The sequence below is a fragment of the Lampetra planeri genome, chromosome 3 (genome assembly GCF_965212315.1).
Source record: "Lampetra planeri chromosome 3, kcLamPlan1.2.h2, whole genome shotgun sequence".
In the NCBI taxonomy this organism is placed as follows: Eukaryota; Metazoa; Chordata; class Hyperoartia; order Petromyzontiformes; family Petromyzontidae; genus Lampetra; species Lampetra planeri.
In genome coordinates, this window is record NC_136109.1 from 17,224,961 (window position 1) to 17,239,602 (window position 14,642).

The 14,642-nt window shown below is 44.4% G+C and overlaps 1 protein-coding gene across 3 annotated transcripts in view; it reads right to left on the reverse strand.

The window, feature by feature from the left end:
- LOC144739097 (talin-2-like) overlaps window positions 1–14,642 on the reverse strand; it is a 244,620-nt gene that overhangs the window by 91,662 nt on the left and 138,316 nt on the right. For all 3 annotated transcript variants that reach the window (XM_078622090.1, XM_078622086.1, XM_078622097.1), the window contains 6 exons: window positions 11,626–11,689; window positions 10,098–10,202; window positions 8,288–8,443; window positions 6,212–6,313; window positions 5,735–5,811; window positions 1,747–1,927 (listed from right to left, as the gene is read on the reverse strand). In XM_078622090.1, coding sequence (XP_078478216.1) covers window positions 1,747–1,927; window positions 5,735–5,811; window positions 6,212–6,313; window positions 8,288–8,443; window positions 10,098–10,202; window positions 11,626–11,689 — 685 coding nt within the window. The remainder of the gene's footprint in view (window positions 1–1,746; window positions 1,928–5,734; window positions 5,812–6,211; window positions 6,314–8,287; window positions 8,444–10,097; window positions 10,203–11,625; window positions 11,690–14,642) is intronic.

The window sequence follows — 14,642 nt, forward strand, 5'->3', positions numbered from 1 at the left end:
TGTGATTGGCTGGAATGAGGTCGCACAGACTTGACAGCATCGTTGGGGGCATCGAGTCGTAAATTAAGAAAACGGTGGCCGATTTTCGGTGGGAAGTTGTACAAAAGAATTACAAATAAAATCACGTTCCAGAGATCATTATTACACGTCCCCTAATTTAAGCAATTATTTGCCTATATCCCCTGCTTAGCTCATGTGCGCTGCTGGGGAAGGGCCATTTATGCAGGAGCAGATGGTTGGCTCTCAAGCCTCTATACCAGCCAGTAAAAAGTATTAATGATGAAATATATGGGCCGTGACTGACTATAACGGCTCAATAAAGTGCAACTGTGCTGCAAAACAAAAGCGACAAAGTTTGCAATATTTCACTAAAGCTGCCGTGGAGAATTTGGAAGGTAAAACAAAAAGTCGCGTGCAGAAACGTTTCTTAATTGACCACCAACTGAGAAGCAAAGCACACGAGGCTGCAGTCACACGGGGGGGGGGGGGGGGCAAGCGGCATTTTCCTTATCACCTTTGATATCTCTGCCAGTGTATTCATCATTTACAATGTGACAGGCGACACACGTTACGAGCCAAGTTTACATGCAGGAGGCCCATGGCCTGGGAAAGTTATCACTTTCTGCCCATGTCCAGGGCTGAGGAGTTATAATCAGGTCATCGGGGGCTGCAGTGCAGTTTGCAAGTGACATTACGAATTCACCAACATTCCTGCGTTCATCACCCTAATAGAACATAGGGGAAAGCATCGTTAGTGAGCACCATAGGGGCAAGGGCTGTTAGTGAAGGCCGGCATGGAACATGACCATCTTTGACTCCCCAGTGCGGATGGTTATAAACTGCACCGGGCACTCACTTAAGGCCAAGTTAACCTAGGCGAGGCCTAAGACAGATCTACATGCCAGTTGTCATGAATGTGCTTGGTGGGAAATCAAACCCAAGTCACTCGGCTCGTAACGTAGTGTGATGAATTGTGCACCAAAGAAAAAAACAAAAATCCCCCGTATAGCCTTAACAGACTGGAGGAGCAAGTGATGTTAGTGAGCACTAGTGCACTGCACACACACACACACGTCCATGCGACTTATACATTCTAAAGCTAACACTCAATTATATACTCAATCGTCAACATCACTTTATCATTGAAAAGGTGAAAAAAATCCATTCAAAAGTATACTTCGCAAATTGTCTTTTTCAAACATTATTGGTATATTGGACAGTGATGAAGAAACACACACATATATATACCCTGGCTGTATGTAGTCTGTCCTGTCCTCTTGCAATTAATGTTTACTGTAAACAGTCCCAGATTGAACTTACTAAATTTACAAAATGAGTGCGACACGAAGACAAGGTATTGTCTTCGTGGCCTTTCTCGTAACAGAATGTACCTGACAGTCTGGTGACTGATGCAACATATTAACCCTTTCCCATTCCAATGACGTACACGTACAGGATCGTAAGTAAAAGGCCATGCGGCAGGGCATGTGGCACAGTTTGGAGCCAGCTATCACAGAGTGCGGTTGTGTCGCTACAGTTCTCTGCGGTGAGTACTTCTCTTAAAACAGTGGCGCTATGCCTCGCCAAATAAAAATTAAAGCAAACCGCTTGCGCATTCCGAGATACAGCGGTCAACGGGATCCACTCTGCAACTTGGAAACGTCTCGGATCGGGCAAAGGGTTAATACAAAAGATTACTTTCATGGCAATCAAGGCAATCTTAGCTATCGGAGCGGTGGCACTCACCAGTGGGGGCATGTGGCCCTTGTGCATCTGTCCGCTGGTGACCTGCTGCTGGGCCACGGGCATCATGCCCCAGTTGACGGTGTCCGGCCCGCCCGCGCCCGGCCTCATGATGGCCGGCAGCGCCACGGAGGCATGCTCCACCTTGCCCACGCGGTTGTACTGCTGCTGCAGGATGGTGGACCTGAGAGGAACGGCGAGCGGTGGAGAGGGACCCGCCGGGGTTGAGCGGGAGAGGGCGGTGGACTGCAAACAGCGCGAGCGTTTCCTCCCGAGGCATGCGTATGCTTAAGCGTTGGGAGAGTTACTTCTGCAGAGTAATCGGTTCCTGATTGGCCATTGCTCGAGGTTTTACAAGCAACCGTTTTGAAGTCATGTGTTTGGCACTTTGCAACCGAGAGGAGAAAATGAAATTAAAATTAATAAAAATAAAATAATAAAAATCACGACGTTTCGGAGGCAACACAAGTCTCCGTCATCAGGTGGGACCGTCACAGCCAGATTTTCTGTATCAAGTGCAGCAAATCTGGCTGTGACGGTCCCACCTGATGACGGAGACTTGTGTTGCCTCCGAAACGTCGTGATTTTTATTATTATTTTATTTTTTATTAATTTTAATTTCATTTTTTTACCTACGTGACTTTACCGAAAAAACTAAGAGTATGAATCCTTGCAGTCACGAAAGCTTCAAATCTAGAACCGAGAGGAGGTCCACTGTGGAGGCGGAGGAATGTGATCAGCTGGTGTGCAGATGCTAGGTGGATTGTTACATCGAAGGAATGGGCAAAGTCAGTGGTGGATTGGGGAGGCCTTCATCCAGCAGTGGATTGATAATGGCCAATGATGATGATGACTGCAATGTAATTGTTGGGAAATAATTGGTTACAGTTAATGCCGAACTCTAAATCAATGACCAGATTCTGTTTCCGACGATCTCTTATTACGCTATTTACGGTGTATAACTGGATCACCGCTACTTACCATGCAACAGATTATTATAGTTCATGATAAATTACAATTTTTTGACAATGACACAAGGAATCCAAAGGCAATTAAAAGGCAGGCGTGATCACGTGAGCAGCTCACTCGGCTGAATGTGAGGACAGCAACGGCCAGCATACAAAATCATTCCACAGAGTCTACGGTCAGAGTAGAGGGCTGTAATTTAGAAGCATAAGTCAACCTGAAATTGTTAATTCGAAGAAAGCATTGTGGATTCATGATGTGATCTTTATATCACGCTTGCTGTTGTTCCCAAAATAACATAGCCTCATGACCTCAAAATAACCCAAGTTAAAAAAATGACCATTCCCTCCCCATCCCCCTTTCAATTGTTTTGCTAATGCCTGTAGCAAATTTTTGTTACGTTAAATTTAATCATAACAAATTAATCAGCCAGAAGATGGAAATAGTATTTGACTGCACACGCAAGGAGGAGCATTATATATATACCGAATGGAATTACACAGTTACCTGCCTCCATTGGTAATCTGACGGCATCAATGAGTTAATTATAATGCGTCCCTTGTGATTGACACACTCGAGGTTCGCGATTTCCTGTGCTTCATCCCACTAGCCGCAGTGCACAACAAAGAAAAGCGAGTCTGGGAATTCAAGTACAATATAAAATTACAATGTTATGAACCCCATTTATCAAAGTGGCTCTTGCAATTCACGGACATTGCCAGGGCACCTCTTCTCAAAGGCGGTGTAGAAACCAGAGGTCGCAACCGGGTACCCGATACCCATACCCTACCCGATACCCGGCTACCCGTACCCGGCCGGGTACGGGTACGGGTACCCGTTTGCGACCCTGGTGCGGCTGGGTACGGGTACGGGTAAGGAATCAAAACCCGTTTGCGACCTCTGGTAGAAACCCACGGCAAAGTGTCTCTCTCCGCAAACAAGCAAGAGGGCACCATTCATTCCTGTTGGTGGCTCAAAGCACATGGTGGAAAATCCACATTTTCATTGCAGGGGCCAGTATCTATCTGCTGCTCTATTTAAGACCGGGAGCAAGAGGAGAGCCTCACCATTCTGGCAAATTACCCGATGAAGCTGGATGTAATTACCAGCGAAACGTCGTACTCAAATTATAAATGATGTTGATTCACTCTTCAACACACCGGTGGGCTAAAGTAGTGAACTATTTGTCCTTTGTAAACGTGACACATTTTTTACTGTTTGGCCGTGTCGGGTGGTGGGGGGTTACGATACATTTATAAATAACGCGATCCGACCCAAAAACCTTTATTATGAATCTACAATAAATTAGTACCCCCTTTTTTATTCGATACCAGTGAGATGATGTGCCAAATTACTCACAGATTGTGATGTGTACCTGAGCCGTTCTTTGAGCCGAGTGCTTTGAGCAGCGCCACCCGGTCGGTGTTCTCATGAAGCACGGTGGGTGTTTATCTTTCAATCAAAGTCACACGTGAATTTCTTCCACTACAAAGCAATCTCCTGGTATATTTGGGATGTGCATGGCTCACGGTTAAAAAAAAAAATTCTCCACAGTCCAATCCACCCCCAGATTCTCCGGCCGTGTTCACAGCCACTGCCGGCACTGCAGCTGAATCAAACCGATGCGCTTATCGTGACATTTTTAAGCCCCTTTCAGTTCAATGTCACTGGCAAATATGCCTGGAAGTACTTCACTACAGTTTTTTGTTAATTAGGATTTTATGAAACAACAGGCCCATGACAACGCTTTAGGTGACAAAACCGGACGGGGACAAACACGGGGCCCTCAGAGCTGGGGTGTGGGTGGGGGGGGGTCTACATCTATCGCCTCTTTCACACAAAGGAATTGCGTTGGGAAGCCAATGTGCTTTGATCTGGGTGGGGGAAGGGATGGTAAGGGAAGAAGGTGGGTGGGGGGGTGTACATTCAACTTACGGAGGGGTTGTCACAGGCCTCCAGGGGAAACAAGAGTCGGGGGTATGAAAGGGGAGGTGGGGGCTGGGGGATCGAGCTAAAATAAAAAAAACACAAGTGCGGTGGTCGTACGTCCACGTTCCCCCACCACCTGCCCGAAAGTCGCCCTCGACGGGATAGTGAGGGGTTAAATAGCGCTCTCCCTCGGTCCCTGTCCCCCAGCCCCCTTGACTGATTCATTTCACTTCAGGTTTTGCACCAAAGGGAACCATTTGAAGAACTTCACTATTTTAAACTGTGTGGCCTTTTTTTTTAGATGTAGTATTTTCTTTCAGATAATAATCCCACAATTTATGATGCAATACATGTTTTCCCTTACTTATATATTTTTTTCCCTGAAATTTGATCCAATGTGTTGGGGGGCAGTCGACATGGCCCAGCAGTTGCACGTTCGCAGCTTATTGCAGAGATTCGCTGTTCAATTCCACTGAATGAACCGTAATATATTCACCGTCTGTTTCACTTGTGGACATTAAAGATCCTTTTTCTTCATCTTATTCTGCGTCTTCTTCATCTTCTTCCGTACGGCTGATGTCGATGCAGAGCAACAAGTGACGATTTCACATTCAGGTGGCCAAGCCAGACAACCGCATCAGGAGCAGCGGAGTTGTATCGCTGTGATTGTCTCCTTCGTATTTGTGGATTGGGCATTGCATCATTGCGAGTTGTATGGTCGGTTCTGGATGGATACCATCGCAATTTGGAGAGTTTTGAATATTCCATTTGTGTATCAGGTATAGAATATTTGTGCGAATGCGGTTGAGGGTGGACCTAGATCCTGTCATTTAATTCTAATAAGAGGAGCTCATTATGCGCTGGCATAATAGTCCAAATGTTCAAAATTAAAAAACTTACTCGTAAATGTCTTTATTAGGAAACACATATAAATCGTTGCCCTCCCCCCTACTGCAAACATTTAAACGGCTCCTTCTGAAAAAGAGTCTCGAGACTCATTGAGGCTTTCCTGGGTAAACTAATTTTACATTCAGTGAATAATACACAAAGCCTGCATTTTATAAAACAACACATTTAAACAGTGTTAAAAACATACTTTTTGGGCGAGACGGATTCTTCGAGCATCGTAGATTCCTCATCGCCCTCCAGCCCAAACCTGTCCTTTGCTTGTTTCTGTCAACAAAAAATATAATTTAAAATAAAAATAACCTTTTTCACTTTGCCATCTGCTCACAGTTCAAGGTTGACAAAACAAATGCAAAAAAAAAACATGCCTGGGGTATTCAGCTATAGCTGAATACTTTTTCCCAATAATCAAGCTGGGTTCACCCAGGTGAACACTATCTTTTGTGCAATGAAGCCCACCCACAAGGTATGTTATCGACCAACAGAAATAAACATGGTACTTTTGATTGCCTAGAAACTTTCGTTTTGAATTCCCTTCAACAACAGCCCATTGGGATAATTCACGAATACGATGAATAAGGTTCCACCTCTTTTGTTCACAAGAACCAAACCATAAAAAGCCATCTATGCTGGATCACAAGTCAAACGTGCTTATCGTCACGCTCACCTTTTTGAGGATGATGTCAATGTATCCAGCAATGAGCTGAGAAATTTGCTCGCCTTCTGTCGTCTGCACTGAGTAGTATCCCACTTGGTAGTCGCCAAAGTCCTGGAGTGCACGCACAGGCGTGCACGTGCATGCAAGCACACGCAATAAAGACAAATGTCACGGGGGAGGAAATTTGTAGGCCGACACTGGTAGCATGACTTTTGCCTCCACAGTGTTCATGTTTAAGTACTCATTTCGGGCTGAGACGACCAACAATGCACAAGCTAACACTTGCTTGTGATGTATGCATGACTGGGAATTGAACCCAGGTTTGTGGATCATAACAGTGTCAAAACCCTCTACACTGCCAAATCTCATAAGTCATATGCAAAGATTCCCCATATAGCCTTAACTTGGGGCAAGTGCTGTCCCGAGTGGTGATGTTTATACACCGCACTCGGAAATCATTTGAGGCTGGGTCGACCAACGGGGTGTCAAGGACCAGTTCATATAATCGCCACTGGTATTGGCCTTGAGCGGAAATCAAACTCGGCTCTCCGGGTTCGTAGTGCAGCGCGTTAACCACTGTTCCACCACTCCCCACATACATACACGCTCACACAAACACAACGGCTGCCACACTCTACGCTTCATGCTCACGATGCTGCCTACGCTATTTGCTCCCCAGGAGTGCTTAAGTAGATCAAATGAGACTATGAAAGCAGTTTCAGAAGTCCTTTCTCATGCCATATATCACTTTGGCCAACTGGCTTGTGTAGCAGGCTTAATTACCATCTTGTTTGAGAGAGTAACCATCCAGCACACAACAACCAACAAAATCAAAAAGCCTGCAGGCTTTGCTCACACACAATCATCACAGCTTGGGACACGTGCCACCGTGTATTCAGGGAAGTCATCACGCCACACTCTGTATTAATGCACTGCCAGTGTTAACGGTGCTTTGCCGTGTTCCCTGCTGTGCTACGTGGAGCCAGCGACTTTGTTTGGCAAAGCTGATTTTTACGGGCATGTGAGAATGTGAGAGTGAGTTTGCAGAGTCCATCACACGTAGCGCAGCCAATGAGGCTGTGAATCTATTGCACTCCTATCCTGACTCAAGCAAGAGAAAGGACAGTTTCTCTGCTGTTCTACAAATCTAAGCCCCTCTTACAGAGTTAAGCCATTGGCCAAATCATTGACCTGTTATTTTTAACCATGTAATTAAATGAAATTATGGTGATGTGTTTTTTTTGGCTGTAATTGGAAGTGGTGCAGTTGGGATGCATAGCAAGTGGTGGGAGATGTGCCAACATTTCGAAAAAGTAAAAGTGATGCTTATCACAAATCGAACAAGGTCACTCCAAGATGTCCGTATTAAAACGGGCCACAGTTATAATGTTGCTGTTCGTTATTGTCCTTTCTCAAATGTTGTTTTATCAATCACGGCTGAAACTAGGGCACCCCAGGATTTCATTTTTAAAGATAACATTGTACCCCGACCCTAACCTTCCGATGTCGCCTAGAACCCTGCGCAGTGAAGGTTTGGCCTCCTTCAGTCAAACACTAGGCCGAAGGAGGTGAACAGATAAAATAAATCATGATCAGGATGTGTAAAAAGAGGGGCTGGGAGGTGAGTGGACAACATGGGATGGGGAAAGAAGGGAACAAGGCCACGATGTTCATCACACAGACAACTAGGTACGATTCTGCACCTCCGGTTAGCACGGTAGGCTACGTAACGGTGCCTTACAATTCAAGATTTGAAGCTTTTAGCTGTGACGGTCCCACCTGATGACGGAGACTTGTGTTGCCTCCAAAACGTCGTGATTTATTATTTTATTTAATTTCCATTATTAACTTTTAATTTTATTTTTTACCTACGTGACTTTACCGAAAAAACCTAAGGGTGCCTTACAAATCCAACGTACACACACACAAAGAAGTGCAACACAAGTACACACACACATATACAATTCTGGTACAGAGAAGGTCTGGCACGCATTTGAAGTGCAGTGGAAAATGTCAGACTATTCCTTCCACCACCCCGCCCGCCCCGTAGCCGCGCACGAGGATCACGAGGTGAGATTTACGCACGAGGGTGAAGCTCTTGGGGGAGGCGGCCCAGCGCTTGACGGTGGTGAGCGGCCACTCCTGCATCACCTCCTTGGTGCGCTCGTCCACACGCAGCACCGACTCCTTGGTGACGCCCAGCAGGCGAGGCACCAGCTTGTTCTTGCTCTTCATCTTTTCCTGGGTGACAAAAACGCGCGCACAAGTAGCAACGCGAGCCGACGGCAGAAGCGCTGTTCAATGCATCAAAAGTCGTAGGGATCTCTCCGCTCAAATATCCACAAACTTGTGTTTCATTCTAGATTTGAAGCTTTCGTGACTGCAAGGATTCATGCTCTTAGTTTTTTCGGTAAAGTCACGTAGGTAAAAAATGAAATTAAAATTAATAAAAAATAAAATAATAATAAATCACGACGTTTCGGAGGCAACACAAGTCTCCGTCATCAGGTTTCATTGGCAGCCTTGAGCTGGTATGCATTTCAATGATGGGGGGGGGGGGGGGGCTAGTGTCTCCTGTGCCAGGCACAAGATGGTCAAGGTAAAAAGATAAATGTGCAGTGAAGCAGTTGCCTTCCCATGCCATTGCTGGTAGAAGGGAGCTCGAGAGAGGCCCTCTACAGGATATTTGGGTTGTTTTCCCAAAAATGCGATGGTGGTGAACACACACAATCCGGCACTGTAAAGGTAAGGGTTGGCGGGTCATGCAGATGTACAACTTGGACTGTGAGGTGGACATTAGATGCCAGAACGGAAAATGGGTTTATTTAGACCTGTGGAGTATTTTGAGTTTCATCCCCTCACATGTGTGGGTTTCCTCCAATTGCTACGATGTCCTCTTATGCGAAGAATACTCTGTAACCCTTTCCCATTCCAACGACGTACATGTTTTTCTTACAATTCCATTCCGATGATGTAACACCGCACAACACTTGTTGGAAGTAAAAGGGACAATTTGACTTTGCTGTTAGAGTGTCTTAATTGAGCTTTAGTATTTACACAATCTGAATAAATTCCTTAAAAACCATGCACACTTACAGACTAAGCCACTTGCTCCCACACAGATGGATGAGAAAAAAATTGCACACGTACACAGGATGTGCACACACACTCAAGCAAACTGGCTGGCACTGCACAAGACTAATACCCGTAGCCAGACTAATTTAACAAGACCAATAGTTGCATCCAATGTCAATCCAGACTGCCCGACTGCACAAGCTGGCAGCGAGAATATTCATACAGTTTACATAAATATACTAAACTGTGGCTAGAACAATTTGGTGCATCGTGGAAATAAATGTTGATTTTATTCTTTATTTGTCTTAAAAAAGCAGAGAAACAAAACCAAGAACAACATCACATCCCAGGCTGGCCACCTCCCAATCCCAACTCAATAAATGTCAGAAGCTTGCCCCTTTCTTCTATTCAGCAGTGTAGACTGGCATCTAAACTAAGCAACTTATTTCAAAGTGTTTTTACATGCCAAAACTTCACCTGTCATATTGGGCATGTATCTATATTAATAATTATGCATATAATCATATTGGCATAATTTATTTCTGGTGTAAAAAACCCACAATATAACATACTTCCAGCCAGAAGGTGCTTTGGCAGTGGCCAATTCACATCTAAAAGTCCTACTTAATCCATTATTCATCCATTCAGGGTGAATAAAACAAGTAACACTGTGGTAAGTCAGCAGAGGCTCTCCGGAAGAGAGATAGTCTCCACCACTGGGATGTGACATGACACAGAAGTCGGCTTTCATTGCTCGCCACACAAAAGCCAATGTCTGCTCGTGGCTACTGCAGCGGGCAGCTGGGAGGCCATTTCTCACCTTCACGAGGAAGAAGGACACTCCGTAGGTACGCAGCGAGCGAGCCAACTTCACGTACTTGGACTTGGCCGTGATCTCATTGAACTCGCCGCACTCCTTGTGAGCCTGCCTCAGGAGAAACAAAAGAAGTGACACGTTCACTCGCATATCCCCTCCTAAACCAAAACAATAACGGTAAACATCGTGGAAATAAATGTTCCTTGTTATTCAGATCGTATTCTTTAAAGGGCATCCATGGCAAGATGCTTACGACGCAACAGCGGCCAGATGGCACTGGTCACACACGACTCCACTCGCAAGCAGAAGGTTGTGAGTTTAAAACCAAAGTCAAAGGTTGACTCGGCGCATAATCTTCCTGACCCAACACAGTGAGTGCCGGTTTGCGAAGAACTGACATTGCATGTCCTCTGGATAGGCTCGCCCATGCGAAGGGAATGTGCAATTTCCACCACTCGTTCAGGGCTAGCAAAGGAGATGAGCGCTTCCCCATTGCTTATTTACATGAGAGGCACGATGGCTTTTACATTGAGTGATAGGTAAAACAAAGACGATACACTTTGACGTGTATGCAAGCAAAGAACTAGAGGAAAAATGACAGCATGTGTGCATAAATCATTAAGTAAAATAAATAGAGTTTTCATATTCATTCATAATGGGGCCAATGGCTTGTGAAGGCAACCTACCACAGATATAAACAAATACCTAAACCGATTAGCACGATTGGCTACATACAGTGTGAAAGAAGTTCAACATACATACATCCCAACATCGACGTAATGATGTCTGTTAGAAGAAAATGTGGATTTTCATATCTCAAAATATGGCTCACATCTAAAATGCAATGTTATTATGCCATTATATTCTTCCAGGTCATTAATTCATTTTCAGCGCTGGAGGGAAAAACCAGAGGACCTGGAGAAAAAGCTATGAGACCATGCAAACTCAAAAAATACAGGCATCTGGGCTGGGATCGAACCCACGCGCTCCTGCATACCAGGCGAGGTAGTTAACATCTCGCCACCGAATCTTCCCATGCTTATTACATCCGATTGTGACCTAAGCCCATATATATATTTTTTAGTCTTCATATCTTAAAATCACAATTTTATTACTTGCTTACTTTTAGGATCACTTTATTCATATTGACACACATCCTGTTGAGTTAACACCCATGATGCTGGCAATTACACAAGATGCTAGTGAGTCACATCGATGCATTGCAGTGTACAAAAAACTTTTACAAAATATTTTCATCACAGTTTATTTGTTACATGGAAAGTCCCAATTAGCCAGTTATCCAGTTAGTTCCCAAGGGAGATCAGTGGTGCATCAGCTCAGAATAACGTAAAAGTTATCCGTAGGGGGAAAAGGCACCAACGGAAGAAAACGCGTCAAAGGTATACACAAAAAAATAGTGCCCAAAAAACCAACAATAATGCCAAAAATAACTGGAAATCAACACCGAAAGGGATGTGATTAAACCACACATCTTAAATTTGATCATTCATTTGAGGGGGAAATATCATACCTGAAAAATCTTCTTTTCTGATCCTTTCTGTTTCACATACTCCTTGGGCAAAAACTCCTTTAAACTGAAAAGACAAACACCATCTAATAAGAAACACAGACTTACATGTTAAACATTCTTGTATAAATACTTGTACATCACTTTCATGTTAAAATATTCGCCCATTGACATTGTCATTAGACCTACTTGACCTATAACTGGACAGTGGAAAGTTTAAATTCTGCCAGAGGGTTTAGAAGCTGACTACCACCATGTAGAAAATCAAAAGTGGTCATCCTATGGAGAGACTGGCACCCAATAAGGAAATTCCCACCAATGATTCGGGGCCTCTTACATATATGAGCACCGCTGCCCCATACCCACTTGTTTTGAATTTTTCAAACCAATGTACAGCTGCAGATAGCATTTGTTCTTAAAAATTAAAAAACGTGCAGGAAACTTTTACCAGGTAAGGTCCACTAAGCTATACGGCTCTTTTTCAGAAACGGTCTGGCCACAAATGATAGCTCATGATAGTGGCTTATCACGTGGACATTTATAGTAGCCAAATACTCTAAATACATGTTTCTAAATGTGGAGGGAAAAACCAGACCTGGCAAAAAAATCCACACAACCACGGGGAGAACATGCAAACTTCAAATATACAGGCATCATGGTCGAGATCCAACCCATGACCTCCTGTATACCAAGGTAGGTAGTTAACATCTCACGAGGTGCAAACAAGAAAATGTGGGTGCTTAAATATATCCTGGCATCTAAATTCTACAATAGGAGTGAACTTCTATGTATATACAATGGGATTACAGCACTTAAATATAAATGTGTAATAAGAATCATGTTTAAGCAGCTAATTTATTCAGCTCTGCCGTATTACACTTTTTGTTGGGGAATTGTAATAAGTAATTTCATTAAAAGTTGCCATCCTAATTTGCATCGAATGCTTAAACATTTTCGATATTTTCTGACATCATGAACGATATACACGCATGAGGAATAATAGAGATAATTAACATTCCCTTTTTGTTATGCATAAATTGGCGTGCAAAAGTTTCATACACATATATAAATAACTGCACACGCTAATATGATTATTAAACACTCCACGTTTTAACATAGACTTGTTGTGGCATTCATTAACCATGAATAATAAATAGGAACTTAATACATCTAATTAAGAATGGTTAGAACACATCGATCATTTGCATTGACAAAATGCCACGGCCCTCAAAATATGGAGCTGCAATGCTTAAGGAAATATTCAGATTGCGTTCCATTACTCTATAAGTTTGTTGATTTTCTGCTTTCATAACGACTCTCAAAGTTTGTGCACCATCCTTATTTATTCAGCGGTCTCAAATGCAGACAAAAGTAAAAACCATTAAGGTGTGCAGAGGGGTTTCGACATGCAAGATTACGTATGATATAACGCGTTGAATAGGCCCCTGTCTATCGAATCACGTAAATGTTTTACATCATACGTTTTTATACCTCTGTAGTGCGTTCAACTGAGTCGCAGACGTACTCTTGGAGGCAACACATTTATTTAACACCAACACACGGGCTAACTGCCCCTTAACAGAATAACAACCTATGGTGGTGACCACCAGGCTAGCTACACTAGTTACCACGTGACTAGTGTAGTTAGCCAGGTGGTGACCACCAGGCTAACCACACTAATCACAACGTGACTGGTGTAGTTAACCAGGTGGTGAACACCAGGCTAACTACACTAATCACAACATAACTAGTGTAGTTAACCAGGTGGTGAACACCAGGCTAACTACACTAATTACAACATAACTAGTGTAGTTAACCAGGTGGTGAACACCAGGCTAGCCACACTAATCACAACGTGACTGGTGTAGTTAACCAGGTGGTGAACACCAGGCTTACTACACTAATTACAACATAACTAGTGTAGTTAACCAGGTGGTGAACACCAGGCTAGCCACACTAATCACAACGTGACTGGTGTAGTTAGCCAGGTGGTGAACACCAGGCTAACTACACTAATCACAACATAACTAGTGTAGTTAACCAGGTGGTGAACACCAGGCTAGCCACACTTATCACAACGTGACTGGAGTAGTTAACCAGGTGGTGACCACCAGGCTAACTACACTAATCACAACGTAACTGCTACTACGGACCGGGACCACAGCTCGGGTCCAGGTCCACGTGTTGGAGACTCGGAGAAGGTAGACGAAGGCTTCTTCAGGATGAACAACAACGCCGGTCCCTCTGGGGATTTGGCTTATATTTTCTGCGGCGTGGCTGGCTCCGCCCTTGGCCACGACCACCTTCCAGAATCCTCGAGCAGGATCTGGCCCCCGACCACGTGACCACCCCTAGCCCCCACTTGGGGCCCCTTTGTAAACTTAACTGGTCACGTGTCCTCTCATGTCAACCGGAGTGCCATGGCCTTTAGTCACCTCATTCCTACAGCGGGCACTCCCACACCCTATCCTGTAGGGCTGGCACTGCACGCCGAGCGTGATGCCATCCAGCGCTATCAATCAGCGCTGACTGAGCCCCTCTAGGGCCGGTGCTACACCCAAACCATAGTGGTATCCGCGATGCCGTTACACCGCACACCGTGCCTTTCTAGGGCCGGCACTACACAGTGACATCCCGTGATGTCACTACACCTCTGTAAGTGAATGTATTTTTGTAGTCGTATGGAAATTATCCAGTACACAATACCCATGCTGTCATGTGTTTGAAATCAATCCGACGACGTGGCATTGTGGTTGTGGATATTTGATGCACACAAGTTCGCATGCTGGTTAAGGAGTCAAAGCAACAGGCCTCCATGGGGATTAAATGAGTACCACTTCGTGATAAGTCAACGGTGGCTTGTCTTATTAACAGACAGTGGTCGCCCATAGGAATGTGGAATTTTCACCTGGGCTGAAAATGTATAGGAGCAACACTTCATTATTTGTTTCAGCAGGATAGCGTGACCATAACCATCGTCATCAGCCATGACCAATTCAGTGCTGGATGAAGACCTCTAT